The sequence below is a fragment of the Drosophila gunungcola genome, chromosome 3R, assembly GCF_025200985.1.
Source record: "Drosophila gunungcola strain Sukarami chromosome 3R, Dgunungcola_SK_2, whole genome shotgun sequence".
Taxonomy (NCBI): Eukaryota; Metazoa; Arthropoda; class Insecta; order Diptera; family Drosophilidae; genus Drosophila; species Drosophila gunungcola.
In genome coordinates this window covers 289,630-310,766 of record NC_069139.1, presented here as the reverse complement: position 1 = coordinate 310,766, position 21,137 = coordinate 289,630, and the positions used below count along the sequence as shown (strand labels likewise).

The following is a 21,137-nucleotide window of genomic DNA, read 5'->3' as shown; positions in this document are numbered from 1 at the left end:
GGAATTTTTAAGGGCAGTAAGTCTTTTCGATCGTGTTAAAAATTCGAAATGACATCTTTATTATTAAGACCTCAATTTGCAATAAGACACCTAACAAAAATGACTCCATAGTCGTTAATTAAATTAAAATCTACTTCCGTGGCGTTGCCACGTCGCTATGTTTACTGAATAATTGGACTTTTCGGGTATTTTAAGGTTGTGATAATTATATATATATTATATATATTGTGTATTCATGACATTGTCATTACTTAAAACTATATACTGAATTTCGTTTTAAAAGAAGCCCTTTTTATATATAATCAAATAGAACATTTTTTATTTTTCAAAAATGTTTTGAATATTTTACGACTTAAGATATTTAATTTACCTTTAATTTTAAACTTCTCTATTGCCTGTACGCAAAACCTAATCAAATTGTTTACTGATGATAAAATCTCAAAAGTATTTGCCCTTGAAGTTTTTTCCTTTGAGTCCGCAGTAGTTTATTCATTCCTCTCGGAGGCAAAGTGAAACCGCCAGAAAGTCACGTTTAAATTTTTTTTATGTCCCGATAAGATTAGATCCGTGCAATCACAGTATGTGAAAAACAATACATGTTTACAAATAATATATACAGTTGGTAGATGCAAATGGGCTGCGTAAATTATTTGGTCCCGTCCAATTTGGTCAGCCCATCGGCGTACTGAAACTCCGGGCTGTTCTCGTACTCGCACATGTCCAAGGCGATGACGCAGCTCTCCTTGACCACGCGTTTGTCGTCCTCCGCATAGCGATTCAAGATCTTGATGCAATCGTCTGTGGCAATGGCGCCCAGAGCCTCGGCACACTCGTGGCGCACCATCTCGTTCTCCAGGCGATTCTCCAGGTTCTCCTGGAGATAGGGAATGCTGCAGGGCTCCTGCAGCTGGCCGAGGACGAAGGCCACCTCGTGGCGGAACAGGGCGGAGGAGTCCTTCAGTCCTTCGGCGATGGCCAAGACACTATCTTCGGTGCGCAGATTGCGAAGGCTGAACATAGCCCTGTAGCGATCGAACAGGCTCTGCTGGGCATCCAGGTAGATGCTTTTTAGTTCGGCGACGCTCATGTCGCCTGCCGTTGGCGGTGAAGGGTCCACGGAAGCGTAGGGATTGCTGTCATCCACCTTTTGGCCACTCTGCAGCCAGCGGACTCGGTCCAGAGCGATGGCACACGTTTCGGCCACCTCCACCACCGGATCCAGTTTGTACTCCTCCAGAATGGGCAGCACATCGGGGTGCCCAATGGCTCCCATGGCCTCAGCTGCCTCGTGGCGCACCATCGGCTCCTGAGCGGTGTCCTTCAGGATCTTGGTTAGGATGTTTAGGGCTTTGGCATCCTGCATCTGGCCTAAACAATAGGCCAGTTCGTGTTTGAGCAGCGCTGATTCATCGTCAAAGGCTTTGCTGATCGCCTCGATTGCCGTTCCCCCTCCTATATTCTTAAGGGTAAACAAGGCCCGAAAACGCTCCTTTAGCGGGCGATCCTTGTTGTTCAGGACTCCTCCGATGGACTCGATCTGCTGCTGGGAGACCATTTTGATGGGTTGCGGATTTATAAATAAAGTAAAAGAGAACCCGCGTGGGGAAAGTGCTGCAGAGCGTTAGCCAACACAGCTTGTTGCGTTTAGGGTTGCCACAAATTAACGTTTCAGTCAACAAACATTTTTTTTTTAATTAACAAGAAAGAAGTCAAATTTCGTTTTTTCGGATATGCAAACTTCTGACTGAAATTACAATACCCTCTGCAAAGGTATAATGACAGTAGGGTTCTGTGATATTTTAAAAGCACAATAAAAATATCACTGAATATTCTTCTAATATCTAATTTTTATAGCCGTTCAAATATCACAATTCCGCATATAAGGCTTTTCGAAAACAATTTTTACAAAACTTAAATGTACAAATATATATATATATCATCATTATAGCCTGAATAGTCGAAATAGTCCTTAAACCCTGCTGCTGTCACTGCCATTCACCCCGAGCGCCCGCCTCTGCTCAACACTGGCCAAAAACGGCCGCGCCGCCACAAACTGTGCAGCACTAGAAAGAAGCAGTTTAGTTACGTTTACTCCGTGCAGGCGCGTTAATTTTGCATTAAAAAAAAAGCGAAAAGCGAGCGTTTTAGACCCTTAGAATACTTGCAAAACCTGGCTTAAATCATTGCGCAAAGTTAGTGTAAAAAAAAGCCGGTGTATCGCCGTTTTCTAGCTTCAAAAATCGGCATTTGTAAAGTTGCCCGTTCACGGTATGCGAAGCGTGGCTGTGTCGAGTTACCTGTAATTGTAGTTGTGTGCGCCTGTGAGAGAGTGGAGTAACCTCGCCAGCAAAGTCTGAAATTTGCAAAGATATAGCAATTGCGAAACACTTGAATATACCTATACATCATCTACTTAACAACAATGTCGGAGGCAACTGTGGCCCAAAAGCCCGAGGCGGTGGAAATCGAGGAGGGAACGGCGGGGGATGAAAAGAAGACACCCGTAAGTAGCCGAACACACACATTTAGCGACAATTAACATAGCGCGGCGATAACGCACACAAACAAGGGCGGGGTGTGCATTACCCGAATTATCTGCAGTATTTTTCCAAAATAATTGTGTGTGTATATTTTGTGCATTTTCCGCATTACTCTTTGTGCGTCCGTTTTCTATTTACGTTTCTTTTTTTCCAACGTATACCTCGTGTGCGCGCGCTTTTTCCCTTCCATTTTCCATCTTCCCCCTCCCCCATCCCTTTTAATAGAAGCATGTGCGTGTGTGTGTGCATACGTGTGGCAGCTACTCGCTAAAGAAGAGGCGGCAAAAGAAGAAGAGAGGACGAGAGAGGCAAAGGCAATCGGCTTTTTCTCTTTGCGCTCACGTTTTGCCGCCGCTGCCGCGTCTCGTTTGTTTTTATTTTTGCTGGTTCCCTTTTCGACTTTTTGTTGTTTGCTGTACTTTGTCATACACACTTGCATGTTGCGTGTCTGCGTATGTATACGTTGCGCTCTAGATTAGTTTCCATTTTTTAGAGGCGACAATACTAATAGATATAGATGTTTAAATCAACTCCCCCGATCGACAGCAATAAATATATATATATATATATATATATATATATATATATATATGTATATGGGCTCTTTTATAGGTCTGTGAATTCAGCCGTAAACTGGAATATGCGGGCGCAATTGCAGCGGAAATTCGGCAATGCCAATTATAGTACAGTGTGCGCTCTGCAGAGTGAACACTCTTATATTTGAGAACAAAATAACATTCTGGTTTTAATTATAAAAAAAAATATAGATTGGAAAATTCTTGTTAGCCTTTACAGTAAAAACATAAAATGTGCTCTTCCAAAACTGATTTGAACATTTTTTTCAACAAAAATAATTGAAAAAAGTATAATTTTAAGAAATAAATTGTTTACTATGGTGTACTAACCTTTGCTCCTTATATTACGTTGTATGTGCATACATTTGTACAAAGTTGAACTTCTGGGATGTACGTAATTATCCTGTTTATTGTAATCCTTTTTTTAATTTTACTTAAAAAAAAATAAATAACTTTTTTTAGGACACTAGCTTTCAACATACATTCGTATATTTCCAGTGCTTATCAAATGCACTTACCGGTAAACACAGACACACACACCAACTTTTTGCACCTGCCACAAAAAATATATCTGCTTAAATAAGCCGCGATTACCAGATTTAACTGCTTAACCGAAATACTCCTTGTTTTTTTTTATTTTTTTAAACACCTTGCGAACACGAAATGAGCCCTCATTTTTAATGCGGATGCGTGAGACGCTCCCGATCGCGAAAAATAATCTGAGAGCGAGCCTGCACTTTTGGCGGGATTTCAGTGGCTGAGCTTTCCAGCTAGGAAAAGTTTTACTGGAAAACGGTAACCGAAGCTTTTCACAGGTCAGAATTCCTTTCAGAAGATAGAGAGAGAGAGAGAGAAAAAGAAAACCAGAGGTGCTTCTTGTGAGATAAGACAAAAAAAAAACCTTTAAAAATGGCAGACCTTATCGTTAGTATTTAAACATACCAAACTGGATCACGAAGTTGTGGAAAACAATTATTGAACGATTCAGCTAATCGCTGCCACTAACCAGATACCCGATCCACATATGTATTAACTGTATTATCTGAACCATTCATTGAACTTCTTTTTCTTTATATTTCAGAAACGCACTCCAAAACGACGCTCGTTCATTGAGCGGGCTCAGCAGGAAAGCGAGGAGCTGGTGCGGACGATGGGCGGCAATCTGGATGTGGCAGGGGGACGGCGGACGCGGTCCAGCACTCGAGGAACACCGACCAGGACCACGGATGCGGTGACGCCGCCGCCCAGCAAGAAGGCGCGCACCTCCCCAGCCTCGGCAACAAAGGCCAGCACTGGAAAGGGGCGCGGGGCACGCAAACTGGATGTGGGCGGTGAGCCCGAACAAGAGCCGGAAAAGGTACAGGCACCGGGAAAGGTAAACAACAAATTACCTGCTTTTCACGCGACTGCTAACTAACAAACAACCCGCTTTTCAGGCCGCTGCCAAGAAGGAAAAGAAGGAGGCTAAGAAGGAGGAAAAGGCGGCCGAGGAAGATGAGCCCGAGGAGGAGGCGGAGGAAGAGCTCGCTGAGCCGAAAGCGGAAGTCGGCACCAAGCCAGACGAGACCGAAGACCAGCCGGATGCTGTGCCCTCAGTTTCGGAGGAGAAGCAGAACCATGTCGATGCAGACAAAACAAGCACTGAAGAGCCCGAGAAGTCAGCCGAAGAGGTGCCAAAAGTGAAGGAGCCATCCAAACCGAGCGAGGATGCTTCTGAGAACGGGGCCACAGACACTACCACTGTTTCTGCCATGGATGTAGACGAAGAAGAGCACTTGGCCGTTAAGGAATCTGTAAAAGTTGCAGAGATGAAATCAGAAAAGAAGCCTGAGGACCCTGTAGCAGTAGCAGTTGAGGAGGAACCAAAGGTACAAACGGAGCCGGTCAAGGAAGCCTCACCAGAGCCCATGGAGGTAGATGCGAGTTCGAAAAGCAGTTCAAACACAGCTCAAGTAGAAACACCAGCCACCGAGGAGGTTTCCGCCGCTCCGGAGCCAGAAGCAGCAGTCGAGGCAACAGAATCAAGCAATGATGTAGAGGAATTGGCCACAGAGGTAAAGGAAACTGTGCCTGAAGTGCCCAATTCCGAAGCCAAGGAAGCAGAGTCTGCGGAAGACGTCAAGGAGTCCAGCATACCGGTGGCTGAGTCCAAGGAATCCGACATCAGCAAAGAGACCAAGGAGATCGTGAATTCTGTGGAACCCAAGGAGGTAAAGAGCACTACGGATGAGAGTGTCACGCCCGTTGCCGCCGAGGATACCGCCACCCCCGCCACCAATGATGTCAGCAAGCCCGTGGAAGCAGATGTCAGCTTGGCAAAGGCAGCCGAGAGTCCTGCCAAGGACTCGCAGATCGTCAGCGAGGTCAAGAAGACCGAAATCAATGTTAATGGTAAGTTAAAATTAATTATTGATTAATAATCTTGGGATGAGTAAACAACATGCTATTTTCACAGGTGAGCCCAAAATCGTCAACAGTGCCGCCGAAGTGGGCGAGAATGCAACGCCAAAGGTCTGTAACTAGACCTACTCCACCACCGATGGACAATCTAAAAATTCAACGCGTTGCGGATGTGTACAAAAAGCATCTTCAGCTCGCCCGCCGAGTTGGTCTGGATGTTGCCAACTACATGCAAACATTTAAGAGTTCTCCCAAATCACACAGCTACGATTTTCTTTTTTAATTGATCACTCGATTTCGTACTCAAAAAACACCTTCATTTTGATGATAGTTTCATGTCTTCCAGTAATTGGTTGACGCGAGGGACGCCATAGGCTGCAATCGATGCTGGACTTTAAATGTTGCACTGTGTGCGTCAGCTAGACAGAAAAGAAAAACAACTAGGCAGTAGTTCCAGTCTCTAAAACCTAGCAACCAACCCACCCACCCACACCTTCTTTCCCAGAAATACACAGCCAGATTGTAAAATTCATCTTAATATAATATGTATGTGGATAATTAATCAAATTGGAATCAAACAAATTATACATTGAAGGAAATGTATGTAAAATAGATGTTTTTAAATTGTAAGACATAATATCCTTAATTCTAAAACCAATTGGACAACACTCAAAACATAAGCAAATAAAGCGCGGAAAGATTTTATCACTGTAACGCAATAAGAATGCACTGCGACTTTAAGATACGTCTATGCATAACCTTTTCACATTTTAAATATTTTTCACGTATTCCAAGCCCGTTTTGTTTGAAGCATTTAGTCTACGATTTTTAAAGAGCCGATTTGCAATCGGTTACTACGGATGAGCTCATTGAAAACTGTTGTGCTAGGCTAGGTAAATGTCCTTCTAGGCGATCACTCCTAACTGAACTCGTACATACATGCTAGAGTAAAGATCTAAATTTTTCAATGAAAAAAGGAAAAACAAATTCTAATAATAATAATGATAATATAACATTTAATTACAACAAAAACGTAAATTAGTTTTGGAAGCCGTTGCAACTGAAATGATCAGTCAGACCGTTTTTGTATGTAGCTTATCTTCTGTATAAGGCATTCTTCATTTGAATATTCTTTTGTAAATAAATCTTAAAAAAATACAAGAGAAATGAAACTTGTTTTACTACGTTCTGACCAAAATCCATAAGCGGATTGGTGACCAAATCATTATTAATTAATTATCTCAAAACTCCCCTGAGTGCCTAACGTGGTTATATTTAATTTAAGCTTTCAGAGAATTTCAATTAATAATTGAAGATATGCCAATTTACGTTGTATACACGGAAAACAAGATGGAAAAGTATAAGACTAACCATAAAAAAAACAATGTTAGTAGAGACATAGTTGAGCATATCTGTGTGATTAGTTTTTGTTTCTTACGCGTGGTATTTGAGATTTCGAGGTTTCAGGAATAATAACATTTAAGGATATAATATAAATTAAAACTCTATATCAATTTATTGTTTTTAAACATAAACACTTCAATATTACATTTCGGGGACAGATGTTAACTCGACTACTAAAACACACATTATAATGTTTTTATCTAATGATATATTTGAAAGTTCAGTTTTGTGATCAGTGGGAACTGGGTTTCCTATTCAATACTCTTGAATAGAATTCTTATTTTTATTTTGTTTATTAAATAATTGTAATGCAACTTTACATTTGTGTTGATTAGGCTTCTGTTGCAATGCCCTTATCATTGTCCTTGATTTGCTCATCGGATAGTGGCGTCTTCAGAGGCAACTCCTCCAACTCGAACGCGGGACCTGGCTGGTTCAGCCAGTTTCGGACAAAGGGCGAGAAGAGCTTAGGGTTCTGCTTCTCGTCCTTGTCCAAGGGCCACACAAAGCTCATAGGGATGGCCCACACAAAAACCAGCAGGGCACCCAACACCTTGTACCAGTAGAAGGAAATGTCGTAGATGGAGAAGTCGCGATTGCTATTGAAGGCGGTGGTCACCTGCTTAGGTGCTTCCAGAGAGGGAATCGGAGTGGTGGGGATCCTCGTCAGGTTATTGTTTCTGGAAAAGATGTTTCAGGGCATCTGTTGTCGACTTTACTTTTAGGTATCTCAACTTACATGGCATTTAAGATGACCTGGAAATTCCTTGCCTCGCACCTGTCCAGTCCATTCGGTAGAGGTTCGTACTTTACCAGGCCGGACTTGAAGTTCATTTGGCCATTGATAATGATCCACAGCATGGCGAGAACACTAAAGGCGATCCCAGTCACCGCCACCTTGGCATTGCAGCGGGGCACAAACATACCCAGAAGAAATACTCCAACGACAGCGCCCATATTGATGCCCGTAATTGTCCACATCGTCTGGATAATCGAGTTGAAGTTCTGTACGACAAAGCCACCCAGAATGCAGTAGGCTCCCATAGCCACGATAACCATTTTCATGGTCGCATTGGCTTTGGCTTCCGTGTGATTTATTCTCGGTTTTATGTAATCGAAGTACACCACTCCGGCGAATGAATTAAGACTGGCGGAAAGAGAACTCAGTGAGGCACTAAACACGCAGGAGATAAATACGCCAGGCATGCCCATCAAATGGCCCATAATGTCTTGGATGAAGAAGGGCATCAGCTTGTCCGGCTTGGTGACCAGCTATAAAAGTCGGGAAATTTATATTGGTTCAACTATTGCAGCAGATCAAAAACATTACCCCGGCCTGAATAGGATCGCAACCGTAATAGTAGGCAAACATGATGATGCCAGCAAAGCAGGTGAAGGACATGACAAGCAGGAAACCGATTCCGGCCATGACAAGGCACCTCTTGGCATGCCCATAAGAGGGCATGGACACAATTCTCTGAACGCAGCTCTGGTCTAGGCCAACTTTGCCCGTCCACATTAAAAGTCCGCTCGCCATTCCACTAATGAAGGTTAGACGCAGGCGTGGATCTAAACCAAAGCTAAGAGAAATAAATTGAAGTAAATTTCTGCTGAACAAACTATTTCAGTGTTTAACACCTTACACTTCTAAAAATACTTACTTCATATCCAAACGACCACCCTCAGAAGCATTCTCCAGAACATTGGCCAAACCACCTGTATTCGAGGTGCCCAAAATGGCCACCAAGACTACTGAGATCAACATTACACCTCCCTGAACGACATCGGTCCAAACCACCGCCTTGATCCCCCCCAGCATCGTGTAAAAGACGCAGATGGACGAAACTACCGTGTTGATCACGTGAATGTTGTAGCCGGTGACTGAAAATTGAAATTAATTTAAATTGAATATTTTTTGTTAGCTCAATTGATTAAAGCGTTTACCTTGGGAAAAGGCCAGCGATGGAACAAACATATATACTGGAAGCATCAGGAATTGATTGAATATGAACGTAATGGTCACAAGTTGTCGGGTCCTTTTGCTGAATCGCATCTCTAGGTACTACAAAATATCAAAAAAGGATTATATGTAATATATATCGACTTTCGGGAGCTACTTTAAAATAAATATTCTGATTATAAGGCTACTAAAATACTTTTGGGAACCCTTTATAATGTCATCTAATTCAATTTGGCCATTTTTGTGTCTATTAATTTAGTATTGTTGAATAAGCTTACTCATTAGGAATGTTTTCTCACCTCGTAGCAGTTTGATACATTATTATCGTAAAACACGGGCACAATGACATATATAAGAACAGGAACTGCCAATACCATGGCCCAGGTTACGAACATCATGTTGAATCCAAAGGAGTAAGTCTCTGCCGGAACGGACATCATCGCTACCCCGGAAAGTTGGCTAAAAGATATAAAAAAGAGGAGGCCCGGTAATATGGCGCTATCTTTATGGGCCCACGGCGTGTCTGGTATATCTTTACTGGCAATGTGGAGTGACGACATGGAAATTTAATGAAAAAATTGATCGGGACAGTCACCTCGAGACCAGGGAAATGGCCACCGGCAGAGTGGGCATCTTCTTGCCACCTCGAAGGTACTCCTCCGTGGTATTCTTGGCCTTGGAGAAAAATCCGAAATACACCCCGATTCCGGCCGACGCGCTCAGCAACAGAGAAAAGACCAAGTAGTCCGTGAGGCTGAAGCGAAGATCCTCCAGGACGGCCGTCGTGGAAGTGGCCACTGTACTGGCCAAAACGCTGGCACTGCTTGTCATTCTTGCGATGGCGTCCTTTAGCCCTGAGATCGCGAATTAGGGAAAAACCGAATCGCAAAAGCCTAGGAGCTTCGCATCTGGATGCTGGCTGAACACTTGTGGGGATCGCTTCGTGGACACTCTTCTTAAGTAGCGTCTCCAGTTAGCTGGTCACCCTTATCTTGGCACGATATCTGTCTAGGCCCGTCGTAAACGGAGCAACCACATCGTAAATAAGGAGCGCTCATAATCTGTCTTACAGTGCACAGGCCGAGCTAACCAGTCTCATCCGGAATCGCAGAGATCATATACCCTTCATAAAGTGCCAACTCATCCATCAATCGAAGTCGAAATGCCTCAACCCTTTCGAATTATCACCAGAAGTTGAACGCAGTGGGAGCCATGATTGTCATTGATATTGAAGGAGTATATATCTAAACGTAAATTACTAGTGCAAGAGGTTTGCGCACGCATCCTCGAGTCTAAATATAATGCAAAATAGAGTTTGACCTTTAGTTGTCCCCAAGACAACCTGGAAATTGTTTGCCATTGTGATGAAATAGGGACTGGTTGGAAACACTTTTTTTATTTCTTAACATTTTTAGAGACTAAAAAACCTGAATAAATTATGTCTTATATTATAAGTTACATTGTAGAATATTCCTATAGTTTATGGTTATTAGCTTGGTTAATTAAGGGACCCTCTTACATAAAAGCAAAAGTCAGTTTTCGAAGTTTTGTTAAAAACTTTTATTTAAATTTTGCATGATTTGTAACTAAAATCAGGTGGAAAAATATCTATATAATGACCATAAACTCATTGTTATCATATGAACTGTTCATTTTAATTCAAAATTACTAAAAATGCATACATATTTTTATACCCTTGCAGAGGGTATTATAATTTCAGCCAGAAGTTTGCAACGCAGTGAAGGAGACATCTCCGACCCTATAAAGTATATATATTCTTGATCAGCATCACTAGGCGAGTCGATCTAGCCATGTCCGTCTGTCCGTCCGTTTCTACGCAAACTAGTCTCTCAGTTTTAAAGCTATCTTCATGAAACTTTCCCAAAAGTTGGGTTTCTATTGCAGGTTGTATATAAATCGGAACGAGCCGGATCGGACAACTATAGCATATCGCTCCCATAGGAACAATCGAAAAAATAAATAAAAATATAACTTTGCTGTTTTTTAATTTTTTTTAGTTCTTCGAAATATAGTAATAGTTGAATATTTCAGAATTTAGATTTAAATTTCATCGAAATCGAACGACTATATCATATAGCTCCCATAGGGACAATCGCAAAACAAATACAAAAAAAATTATAACTTTGCTGTTTTTAAATTATTTTCTTAGTTCTTCGACATATAGTAATGGTTAACTATTTCAGAATTACGGTTTAAATTTCATCAAAATTGGACGACTATATCATATAGCTCCCATAGGAACAATCGGAAAAAAAATACAAAAAAATTATAACTTTGCTGTTTTTAAATTTTTTTTTTTAGTTCTTCGACATATAGTAATGGATAAATATTTCAGAATTACGGCTTAAATTTCATCAAAATCGGACGACTATATCATATAGCTCCCATAGGAACAATAAAAATATATAAAATAACTATCTAATAATTGAGCTGCAAATCATCACAGCTTCAAGTTTTTAAACACATAGGCACACATGATTTACTTGATAATTTAAATTTTTTAAAAAATATTTAATTCTTGCAATAGCTGCAAGGGTGTATGAACTTCGGCTTGCCGAAGTTAGCTTTCTTTCTTGTTTAAAAATCTATTTTGTAATTCGGGAAGCTCAGCTTTTAAAATACTACATTAAAAAGTCAATATTGTAACTTTCCAATACTCTTTGATCCTATATTTCCTAAAAATCTTTATCACAAACGCTGTTATTTCTCTTAGTTTTGTTTTATTTATTTTACTTAACCGTCTTTTTCATAGTTCAACCTAAAAAGAATTAGTGTTCGAGACCAGCTTTGTTTTCCTTTTCGCCAAGATCTAACCGGAGGTGGGGAATCTCACCTCGCAGAGGCACCTCCTCCAGTTCCTGATCCGCCTCAGGCAGAGTGAGGAACTTCCTCACGAAGGGCGAGTACATCTTCGGATTCTGTTTTTCGTGTTTATTCGGTCGACAGATGTAACTCATTGGCACTGCCCACAGGAAGATCAGAGCGGTACCCAGAACCTTGTACCAATAGAAAGAGATGTCGTAAAGGGAGAAGTCCCGATCGCTGCGGAAGGCTGTGGTCACTGCTCCTCCAGAAGGCGGCTTCATTGTGACGGGAGAGAAGTCAGTCTTGTTGCTAAAGATTAAGGGCAGTTTTAAGAAAATACAATTTAGCCCTAAGCTGGTTGTAAACGGTGCAGCGGGTTTACTCACACTACATCCGCAATCATGTGCAGACCACGGGCTTCGCACTGATCCAGCGAATTCGGCAAGGGCTCGTACTTAATCAGGCCGGATTTGAAGTTTATCTGCCCATTGGCAATGACCCAAACCATGGCGACCACACTGAAGATAATACTGGTTACAGCCGTCTTGGCATTGCAGCGGGGCACAAACATCCCGAGCAGGAACACCCCCACCACAGCGCCCGTGTTGATACCGGTGATGGTGACCACCGTTTGCAGAATGGAGTTGAAGTTCTGCACCATGAAGCCGCCCAGGATGCAGTAGCCGCCCATCACCACAACAATCAGCTTCATGGCCCAGTTGGCTCGGGCCTCCGTGTGCCGGATACGGGGCTTTATGTAGTCGAAGTACACCACTCCGGCCAGGGAGTTCAATGTTGCCGAAAGCGAACTGAGGGCGGCACTAAACACGCAGGAGATGAACACACCCGGCATTCCGGCCAGGTGACCCATGATGTCCTGCACAAAGAACGGCATCATTTTGTCCGGCTTGCTGACCAGCTAAAAAGGTATTAAATGCACAGTAATTTTATATTTTTAGTATGTCATTAAAATAATAATGTATCATGTATACAATAGATTTTTAGCCTAGTAAATATGGAAAATAGATTTAACTTGAATTTATTATAAGTCTCTATCTTTATTATAAGTTTATACTCAAAAAAAAAAAGATTTATGAGGTTTTTTTTAAAAAGAAACTTACACCAGCTATCATTGGATCACATCCATGGTAGCGTGCAAACATAATTATACCCGAGATAGTGTTGAAGAAACTGATGATTAGGAAACCCAGTCCAGCAATAATCAGGGATCTGTAAAGACAATTCGAAAATGATAACATTTAAATTAAAGTTTGAAAAACTAGCCATTTTTTCGAATAATTTTTATACCCTTGCAGAGGGTATTATAATTTCAGTCAGAAGTTTGAATGCAGTGAAGGAGACATCTCCGACCCTATAAAGTATATATATTCTTGATCAGCATCACTAGGCGAGTCGATCTAGCCATGTCCGTCTGTCCGTCCGTTTCTACGCAAACTAGTCTCTCAGTTTTAAAGCTATCTGCATGAAACTTTCCCAAAAGTTGTCTTTCTATTGCAGGTAGTATATAAGTCGGAACGAGCCGGATCGGACGACTATAGCATATATCTCCCATAGTACAATCTTCGAGATATAGTAATGGTTAAATATTTCAGAATTACGGTTTAAATTTCATCAAAATCGACGACTATAGCATATAGCTCCCATAGGAACAATCATAAAAATAATTACGGTTTAAATTTCATCAAAATCGGACGACTATATCATATAGCTCCCATATAAATAATATAATTATATAAAAAAACTATCTAATAATTGAGCTGCAAATCATCATTGCTTCAATGTTTTTAGACATATACGCAAGTAATTCATAATTTTAATGTGTTCAAAAATATTTAATTCTTGCAATAGTTGCAAGGGTATATAAACTTCGGCTTGCCGAAGTTTGCTTCCTTTCTTGTTTTAATTTAATTTAAATTATTGATTTAAATTAATTAATTATTAATTTAAATTATTAATCTATAATCTTACTTTTTGGCATGGGTGTACGACGGCAGGGAAACGATGCGCTGCACACAGCTTTGATTTAGGCCAATGTGACCCGTCCACATAAAAATTCCTCCCATTGTGGCGCTCCAGAAAGTCATGCGAATGCGAGGATCCAAACCAAAGCTGCAATATTAGTGGGTTTTAAACGCTTTCTTTAAACTTAGAGCCTACAAAGTTACTCAAAGTTAAGGCGACCGCCTTCAGAGGCATTTTCTATAACAGTGGATACGCCTCCCGATCGGATGGTGCCCAAAACTCCCACGGCGACCACGGACAAAAGCATAATTGCCCCCTGAACGACATCCGTCCAAACCACCGCCTTGATCCCTCCCAGCATCGTATAGAAAATGCAGATGGAGGAGACCATTACGTTGATGACATGGATATTCATACCAGTCACTGCAATGTAAGATTTAAGCGGACACTGATTTGAGGGTTTCGATTACTCACCCTGGGCAAAGGCTAAAGATGGAATAAACATGTAAACCGGCAGCATCAGGAACGAGTTCATAACGAAGGTGGCGGTCACCAACTGTCGGGTTCGCTTGTTAAACCTCATCTCCAAATACTTATGTGTGGAAAAAATATATAAAATATATTAAGTTACTCTTAAGTATTTAGTAAAATATTTGAATGAGTGTAGTGTTTAAGTAATAGTGGCTTAATTGGGTTGTAAATTTTCTGTATAGATGATCTGTCTTATTTGTATAACTAATTCTGATTTTGAAGAATGTTTAACATTAACTTTAGATCAATTACAACAAAGTTTTTTTTTTGTAACTTCTCACTTACCTCATAGCAATTGGAAACATTGTTCTCGTAGAAAACAGGCACAATGATGTAGATTAAAATAGGAATCACCACAATCATGGCCAAAACCACGAATATGTAGTTGAATCCATAAGTATAGCTTTCCGCAGGTATGGACATGATGGCAATGCCAGATAATTGACTGGAAATTATACACATATATTAGTGTGCGAGCTCCAGTAATCAAATATGATTAATGCCCAAATAGATTCTCTAGTTCCGTGTGGGTTACTCAATCATTATGATGGAATTTTTCAAATCCCCAATACGAGCAGTTCCTAGAACACAGCGCACCTATAACCCTTTTGAGCAATTGACGCAACCCGCTTATATGAGCCCCAATAAAGCAAGATAAACTGTGACGGAATCGGGAGGAATCCGACTGGGAACGCCGGACACCACTGTTCTCTCACCTGGCCACCAGAGATATGGCAATGGGCAGGGTCTGCATCTTCTTCCCGCCTCGCAGGTACTCCTCCGTAGTGTTCTTGGTCTTTGAGAAGAATCCAAAGTAGACTCCAATGCCTGCAGAAGCGCCCAGCATGATGACGAAGACCACATAGTCCGTGAGGCCAAACCTTAAGTCCTGCGAAGCGCCGGAAACGCCACTAGCTATAGTGGTAGCACTGGGCATCCTGTCTGGAATTATGGTGATTTTATGCTCTCGACGTAAGGTTTTTGTCATGTCAAACCCGTACACATGGCACGGATGCTGGGGGAAAACTTGCAGGCCCTGGCTTGGATTGTACTTTAATATAGCTCCCGCCTGGGGCGCCTCCTTATCTGAACTTGACGTTTACCCCGTAAATCATACGGGAGCTTAGCGCTCCACTTATCTGTCCGGCATGCCGCTCTTATATTGTGTTGTTATTTTTGTGCCTGGCGTTCCCACATAGCCGGCATGTACGAGGTTAAAATGTACAAGTGTTATAATTGGAGTATAACTTGAATTGGTGAATCGGACAGCATCACATTCTGGTTCTAAGTCTGCTGAAATGCTCTTTGCTGAAATAAAAACAAAATGTGGGTGCTATTTTCCAAATCCGAAACTCTGAATACCCTTAAGAGATGCAAATCGAAGGAATACCTTTAAATAATAATTTATACTAAATAGATTCCTTTAGGATGATGTCAAGGTGGGCGCGAAAAGCGATGCGATGCGATAATACTGACATTTTCTTAGGGTTCTGAGGGAATGCCTTTTAAAAACCTTACACTGTTATATAGCTTCTTGCCCATTCCATATATCTTCATATGTACATCAGTGTTTCTCATTTGTATTAAATTCTAGTACACACGACAATTGAGATTAATTACAGTTAGTATAGTATAGAATACTTAAAGGTATTGCCTTAAGATTGGTTATTTTGTTTTGACTACAAAAAATGTTTTTTATTTTTATAATCCAATTCTTTGGTTTTTAGTTCAAGTAATTACTAGATTTTTACTATTAGAATATTTTAATACAAATTAATATATAATACATTCAAACAATTTCTACTACGTAAAAATATAAACTATTTTTTTAGACACTAAAATTAGTTGTGTTTTTAATTTATTTTTAGATAGGTGTGTTTGAGTTTACAAATATTTTGTTCATCTAAAGTACTATTTAAGATTTAAAAGTGACAAAGTCTTTCAATGTTTGCATGCAATCGGTAATCGGTAAATGTGTGTCTTAGCTATCTGTTACTTACTTAGCTGCTTGTCTTCCCATTTAGATGTAAAGTGCTTGCTGTCTTAGGGAAAACAACTGAAATTCGAGTTTTAAATTGTCAAATTAAGCTTAGGGATAATTTACTTTATCCAAGATGTTTTTTTTGACTTAAACTCTGTTATTTAAGAAGAGAGAGAGTAAGCTTTCGATTATTTTTAGTTATTCACAATGACTTTATCAGTTGCACTTGAACTGTAGATAAATAGTCTTAAATAAAAGTATAATCATGCCCAAAAGTTAAAATATCTATCATGTGTTTTTTTTCAAAGGCAATTCTAATTACTATTCTCATGTCTGTTGAAACTTTCCGTTTTAAGTGTTTGTCTAAGCATAATTTCATTTTTTGACGGGGGTAAATACTCGTGATAAGTCTGCAGAAAGCGTGGCTGTTATAAGAACCTTGGTATGAGTGGTTAGAGTTTAACACTGCTGGCTCACCTATTACGGCTCAAATATTTGCCAATGTCAGCGATATGAATTATGACTTTGGTTGGGACCCTTTGCACAACTGATTAGACTGATCATTCGCATCAGAGAGTTTTGGATACTGCTAACAAACGATGAAGATTAAGTTAACTTGGTGGGTATATTTAGAACCTCTTTTCTCACCAAGGCTAACGTTGTTATTGTAGTTATGGTGATAAGCAGGCAGTTTCCATCTGTCTAGCATCTGCTGAATAAAACCCCTAGTATCTACAGTTAAACCTATCTAGAAGAACTTTAATCAAAAAGAAAAAAGAAATTAATTTTCTTAGTTAGTTTTATTTTATTTTGTGTACTCCGCTAACAAACTAGTTAACAGTTAACACTTAATAGAACATTTAGAAACTGGACCACACAGTTAACATTTGATAGAACAATAAAGAACCGTTTAAGGCTTTAAAAAATTACTTGATAGATATTGTTGAGAGTTAGAGAGTTTAAGCTGCACTACCTATGTTATAATATATTTATGCTTATGAAGCATACTTTATTGTTAAGAACCACACCCCTGTCCTCATACTTTTTCGGGCTTTTCCAGCTTCAGTTGGTGGGGTTCCTCCAATGGTGTCAACTTGTACTGGACAAAGGGCTGCACCACCGGAGACAGGAGCTTTGGGTCCGGTTTGTAATCGGGTCTAGGCTTCAGGATGTAGCTCAGGGGAACAGCTACCAGCCAGGTGATGACGAAGCCCATCACCGTGTACCAGTTAAAGGAGAGATCCAGGATGCTGAACCCCTCATCAACTTTTTCCGGGCCTTCTGTTGTGGAACTAAAAAGCAGTGATGAAACTGTGCTGGAATTGGTAATGGTTGCGTTGAAAGAAGGAGCTGGACAGGCGGCAGTGCTGGTGGGCAGAGGATCGTAGTGATTGCGTCCCCAACTCAAAATCACAATACTGGCCATGCAGACGATACTAACAAACACCCCAACCAAGGCAGCCTAAAAGGATTAAAGACAAGGGTAAGACTTGAAGATAACTCTGAAACTCACTAGCTTACCCTTCCATGAGATTTCGGTACCAGCATTCCCAGCATGAAAACACCACACGTGGAGCCAAAGCTAACGCCTCCAATCGAATAGATAACCTGTAGAATGGAGTTGAAGTTCTCCACCACCATTCCCCCAATGATGCAATAGATTCCAGAAAAGAGCACGAACAGCTTCATAATCACGTTGGCCCTGTGCTCCGTGTGCCGGATGTGGGGTTTGATGTAGTCAAAGTAGACCACTCCGCCCAACGAATTTATACTGGCGGACAGTGTGCTGAGAGCAGCACTGAACACACACGAAATGAACACGCCTGGCATGCCCCACAACTGACCCACTGTATCCTGCACGAAATACGGAACCATCTTGTCCACCTTAGAGACATGACCTGCTTCGAGGGGATCGCAGTCGTGGAAGCGGGCGTATATAACGACGCCCGTGAAGCAGTTGAAGAACATGATCAGGATGAAGCCAAAGCCGAAAAGGACGAGGGCTCTGTTTGGGAAAAAAGTTGGTGAAGGTTACAAATGTGGTTAAAAAACTCTATAACTAAAACTGATTTGACAAACTGTCATTTTATGTATCTTATTATTGAACTTTTTAACTAAGATCAGTCGTGACCCTACACTGATTCAAAAAACATGGTACAAAAATCTTTATAAAATCCAACATTGGTATTTTACATACTTAAATTTAAAAAAAAATATTAAATTTAATACCATGCATATTAAAGACATGCCCTATTTTTTAAATATTATACAATATTTAATATGGTTTAACTTCATATTAAATTTTCATATATTAAAATCCGGAGGGTGTCAAATTAAATATTTAAATAATATTAATATATAGTAATAGTAATATTTTCATAGTGAAAATTACTAAAATCCACAATGGATGAAAATTAAAACTAAAAATACTTAATTTGGGTATAAAATACTTACCTCCGGGCGTGACCCAATGATGGCAGGGACACAATTCTCTGAACGCAGCTCTGATTCAAACCCACATATCCCGACCACATTAGTGTCGCCGAGGTGAAAATATTCCAAATTGTTGAGCGTGTGGTCAAATCAAAATTGTAGCTGAAATAACAAGGATTTAGCATCGAATTGATAGTGGGTCTGGTGCAACACACTTGATATCTAATCGCCCTCCCTCGCCGGCAATGCTGAAAACTTCGGAGAAACCACCCACTCGATTGGCGCCCATTATACCCACCAGAACAACCGACACAACCATTATTGCGGCTTGGATAACATCGGTCCACACCACAGCCTTGATGCCGCCCTAAAATGTATATAAAAAAGATTAAGATGATTGCTTTCCAAAACATTTAAAGTTTAAAGACACTATTTATTATTTTTCCTAACCTGTTATTATACTGATAAAAATGGAATTAAAAAAAAAAAATATTAAAAAATAAACAAATATATTAAATTTGAAATGGGTCAACTTAAATTTAATTTTTAGATATCAAAATCTATTTCGAAAATAGTCAGATGAAAAAGGAAAAGGAAATAAATTAATTTTTAAAATAACTAAAAACAGCAATAGTTTAAAATCAAAGCGAAAAATACTTAAATTGAGCATGTAATACTTAGATTTACTACGTTTTTTCACCAGTGTACTTACAAACATGGTGTAGAAGATGCAAATGCCGCAGACAATGGTGTTGATAATGTGCACATTAAATCCAGTCACTAAAGAAGGAAGAAAATTGCTAACTGGAGAACAATTAATACCTAAGATTAGCCACTCTCTTACCCTGTGCAAAAGCCAGTGAAGGCAGAAAAATAAAGATTGGCAGCATAAAGAACATCGTCATGATGAAGATGAATGTCTGAAGCACTCTTACCTCCCGGCAAAAACGCATCTCCAAGTACTGCGGACATAGGAAATGAAATAAAAAACGTTCCCTTTGGAAAAACTCAACACAACTAGATCACCTCGTAGCAGTTTGTGATGTTGTTGTTATAAAAGACCGGGATGACCACGTAGTTGAGAAGCGGCACCACAACCAGCATGCAAACCACGTTGAAAAACCAATTGACTCCGTAGGCGTACATCTCCGCCGGAATGGTCATTATGGAGATGGCCGACAATTGGCTGGCCACCAGAGAAATGGCAATCGGAATGGTCTTCATCCGCTTGCCGCCCATCAGATACTCCTCCGTGGTGTCGGCACCCTTGGCAAAGAATCCGAAGTAAACTCCGATTGAGGCGGAGATTCCCAGCATTAGTGCGAATACGGCGTAGTCCGTGGAATTGAAAATAAACTGGGAATCGGGAATAACGGTGGCAGCCGTGGTTGCGAAAACGGTGGCATTCACAAGGGACGCCATTTCGAAAGGATTCACGGTTCACAGATCACGGATCACTTTTTACTTTCTGGCTCCGGGGACGTAGAATCACGATTAAGCGGATCCCGGCAACCGCCTTGTCTTTATATAAGATTTTTCTGCCCACCCACAAATTATCTCCGGAATTGCCTGCTCTAAATACAATCTATCGACGGCGGACTCGCGTACGAACCTTATCTAGATGATGGTATAATCTTCTAGGATCTTAAGGCCCCTTTGTCAGTTTCTCACAGTAGAGTGCGATAAGAACTCCTCGTTAACCGAGATTAAGTAATCTGCGATGGGTCCGCTGCTGGGTCACCCAATGTTTTCACTGTCATTCAACTAGCAAAGCTGTTTACTAATGTACTGATATCACTATTATAGTCCGGCCGAGAACCCGCTAGTCATCGGCTTTTGGCAAGTCATCTGGGAAGAGGAGCAGTTCACGTGAGGTGAAATCTCTCGAGGACCGTGTTCAGGATTTGGTCCCAGACAAGGCCGCTTCAATTGTTAAAGCTTATCGTGAGCTGAAAAGTAAGAATTTTATAAGCTTATAGTGAGTCTTATTATTTTTTTTTCATTGGAATGCTGAAAGTTGATTCTTATCAAATGTTTTATTTAAGAGCATTTACCTAGTGTATTGCCCTGCTAGGCTTTATGTAAATACTCATGTAGGTTTTATAGATCTGGAGCTTTGATAGTTCTTAGCGTTCGCTTAAATTATCATAATTGCTATATACATATGTATATACTTTTTATATCAGCTTAAGACGGGAGATTAATGATGTCATCACATTAGGTGCTTTCGAGAACGGGTAGTATTTCTAATATTGTTATTTTTTTATCAGCTTAAAACAGGAAATAATTTATTTAATCCCAATAGTTGTTTTTGGAAACGGGTAGTAATTTTTTTATAGGACAACAATTTTAGCGTTAAGGTAAATAAATAAAATTCGAATATAACTGGGACCTTTTGCGGCTTGTAAATGACTAAATCGCAAGCCACATAAATTAGCGTGCCAATCTGTAACCTTTCTAAGAAAAAAGGAAGACGAAAGTAACATGCCGTTATCTATATCGTT

General features: G+C 40.4%; 5 protein-coding genes across 6 annotated transcripts; 1 reads left to right on the top strand and 4 right to left on the bottom strand.

The window, feature by feature from the left end:
- Window positions 1–526: 526 nt before the first annotated feature.
- On the bottom strand, window positions 527–1,748 carry LOC128266379 (deoxyhypusine hydroxylase). The gene has a single exon (XM_053002869.1). It carries the CDS (start codon window positions 1,553–1,555, stop codon window positions 647–649), a length of 909 nt encoding a protein of 302 aa, XP_052858829.1. The 5' UTR covers window positions 1,556–1,748; the 3' UTR covers window positions 527–646.
- Window positions 1,749–2,039: 291 nt separating this feature from the next.
- Window positions 2,040–6,045, top strand: LOC128266373 (translation initiation factor IF-2). 2 transcript variants are annotated; one of them, XM_053002861.1, is made up of 4 exons: window positions 2,040–2,503; window positions 4,197–4,472; window positions 4,552–5,506; window positions 5,571–6,045. In XM_053002861.1, exons 1-4 carry the CDS (start codon window positions 2,423–2,425, stop codon window positions 5,636–5,638), a joined length of 1,380 nt encoding a protein of 459 aa, XP_052858821.1. In that variant the 5' UTR covers window positions 2,040–2,422; the 3' UTR covers window positions 5,639–6,045. The 2 variants fall into 2 exon arrangements, with proteins under 2 accessions (XP_052858821.1, XP_052858820.1); XM_053002860.1 differs by having other exon boundaries at window positions 2,041–2,503; window positions 4,197–4,490.
- Window positions 6,046–7,003: 958 nt separating this feature from the next.
- Window positions 7,004–9,824, bottom strand: LOC128266369 (sodium-coupled monocarboxylate transporter 2). Its single transcript, XM_053002854.1, has 7 exons — window positions 9,475–9,824; window positions 9,179–9,338; window positions 8,864–8,981; window positions 8,581–8,800; window positions 8,250–8,499; window positions 7,659–8,191; window positions 7,004–7,599 (listed from the first exon to the last, which is right to left on the bottom strand). The coding sequence occupies exons 1-7, from the start codon at window positions 9,708–9,710 to the stop codon at window positions 7,251–7,253; spliced, it is 1,866 nt and encodes a 621-aa protein (XP_052858814.1). The 5' UTR covers window positions 9,711–9,824; the 3' UTR covers window positions 7,004–7,250.
- A 1,673-nt stretch (window positions 9,825–11,497) lies between these two features.
- Window positions 11,498–15,454, bottom strand: LOC128266645 (sodium-coupled monocarboxylate transporter 1). Its single transcript, XM_053003300.1, has 8 exons — window positions 14,936–15,454; window positions 14,505–14,664; window positions 14,163–14,280; window positions 13,892–14,111; window positions 13,695–13,835; window positions 12,827–12,935; window positions 12,092–12,624; window positions 11,498–12,014 (listed from the first exon to the last, which is right to left on the bottom strand). Exons 1-8 carry the CDS (start codon window positions 15,205–15,207, stop codon window positions 11,669–11,671), a joined length of 1,899 nt encoding a protein of 632 aa, XP_052859260.1. The 5' UTR covers window positions 15,208–15,454; the 3' UTR covers window positions 11,498–11,668.
- A 1,527-nt stretch (window positions 15,455–16,981) lies between these two features.
- LOC128252004 (sodium-coupled monocarboxylate transporter 2) lies at window positions 16,982–21,051 on the bottom strand. The gene is made up of 8 exons (XM_052979355.1): window positions 20,688–21,051; window positions 19,660–20,582; window positions 19,478–19,595; window positions 19,346–19,413; window positions 18,849–19,000; window positions 18,655–18,795; window positions 17,722–18,205; window positions 16,982–17,662 (listed from the first exon to the last, which is right to left on the bottom strand). The coding sequence occupies exons 2-8, from the start codon at window positions 20,053–20,055 to the stop codon at window positions 17,237–17,239; spliced, it is 1,785 nt and encodes a 594-aa protein (XP_052835315.1). The 5' UTR covers window positions 20,056–20,582; window positions 20,688–21,051; the 3' UTR covers window positions 16,982–17,236.
- Window positions 21,052–21,137: the final 86 nt, after the last annotated feature.

Coding starts and splice junctions, on each gene's coding strand:
- LOC128266379 (XM_053002869.1), bottom strand. CDS start 1,555: ATGGTCTCCCAGCAGCAGATCGAGTCCATCGGAGGAGTCCTGAACAAC.
- LOC128266373 (XM_053002860.1), top strand. CDS start 2,423: ATGTCGGAGGCAACTGTGGCCCAAAAGCCCGAGGCGGTGGAAATCGAG. Junction 2,504..4,196: donor GGGATGAAAAGAAGACACCC/GTAAGTAGCCGA, acceptor TTTATATTTCAG/AAACGCACTCCAAAACGACG. Junction 5,507..5,570: donor GACCGAAATCAATGTTAATG/GTAAGTTAAAAT, acceptor CTATTTTCACAG/GTGAGCCCAAAATCGTCAAC.
- LOC128266369 (XM_053002854.1), bottom strand. CDS start 9,710: ATGACAAGCAGTGCCAGCGTTTTGGCCAGTACAGTGGCCACTTCCACG. Junction 8,801..8,863: donor ATCGCTGGCCTTTTCCCAAG/GTAAACGCTTTA, acceptor TTCAATTTTCAG/TCACCGGCTACAACATTCAC. Junction 7,600..7,658: donor CAGGTCATCTTAAATGCCAT/GTAAGTTGAGAT, acceptor CATCTTTTCCAG/AAACAATAACCTGACGAGGA.
- LOC128266645 (XM_053003300.1), bottom strand. CDS start 15,207: ATGACAAAAACCTTACGTCGAGAGCATAAAATCACCATAATTCCAGAC. Junction 13,836..13,891: donor GGCGGTCGCCTTAACTTTGA/GTAACTTTGTAG, acceptor CTAATATTGCAG/CTTTGGTTTGGATCCTCGCA. Junction 12,625..12,826: donor GTGATCCAATGATAGCTGGT/GTAAGTTTCTTT, acceptor ATACCTTTTTAG/CTGGTCAGCAAGCCGGACAA.
- LOC128252004 (XM_052979355.1), bottom strand. CDS start 20,055: ATGGCGTCCCTTGTGAATGCCACCGTTTTCGCAACCACGGCTGCCACC. Junction 19,596..19,659: donor ACATCACAAACTGCTACGAG/GTGATCTAGTTG, acceptor CTATGTCCGCAG/TACTTGGAGATGCGTTTTTG. Junction 19,414..19,477: donor TTCACTGGCTTTTGCACAGG/GTAAGAGAGTGG, acceptor TTCCTTCTTTAG/TGACTGGATTTAATGTGCAC.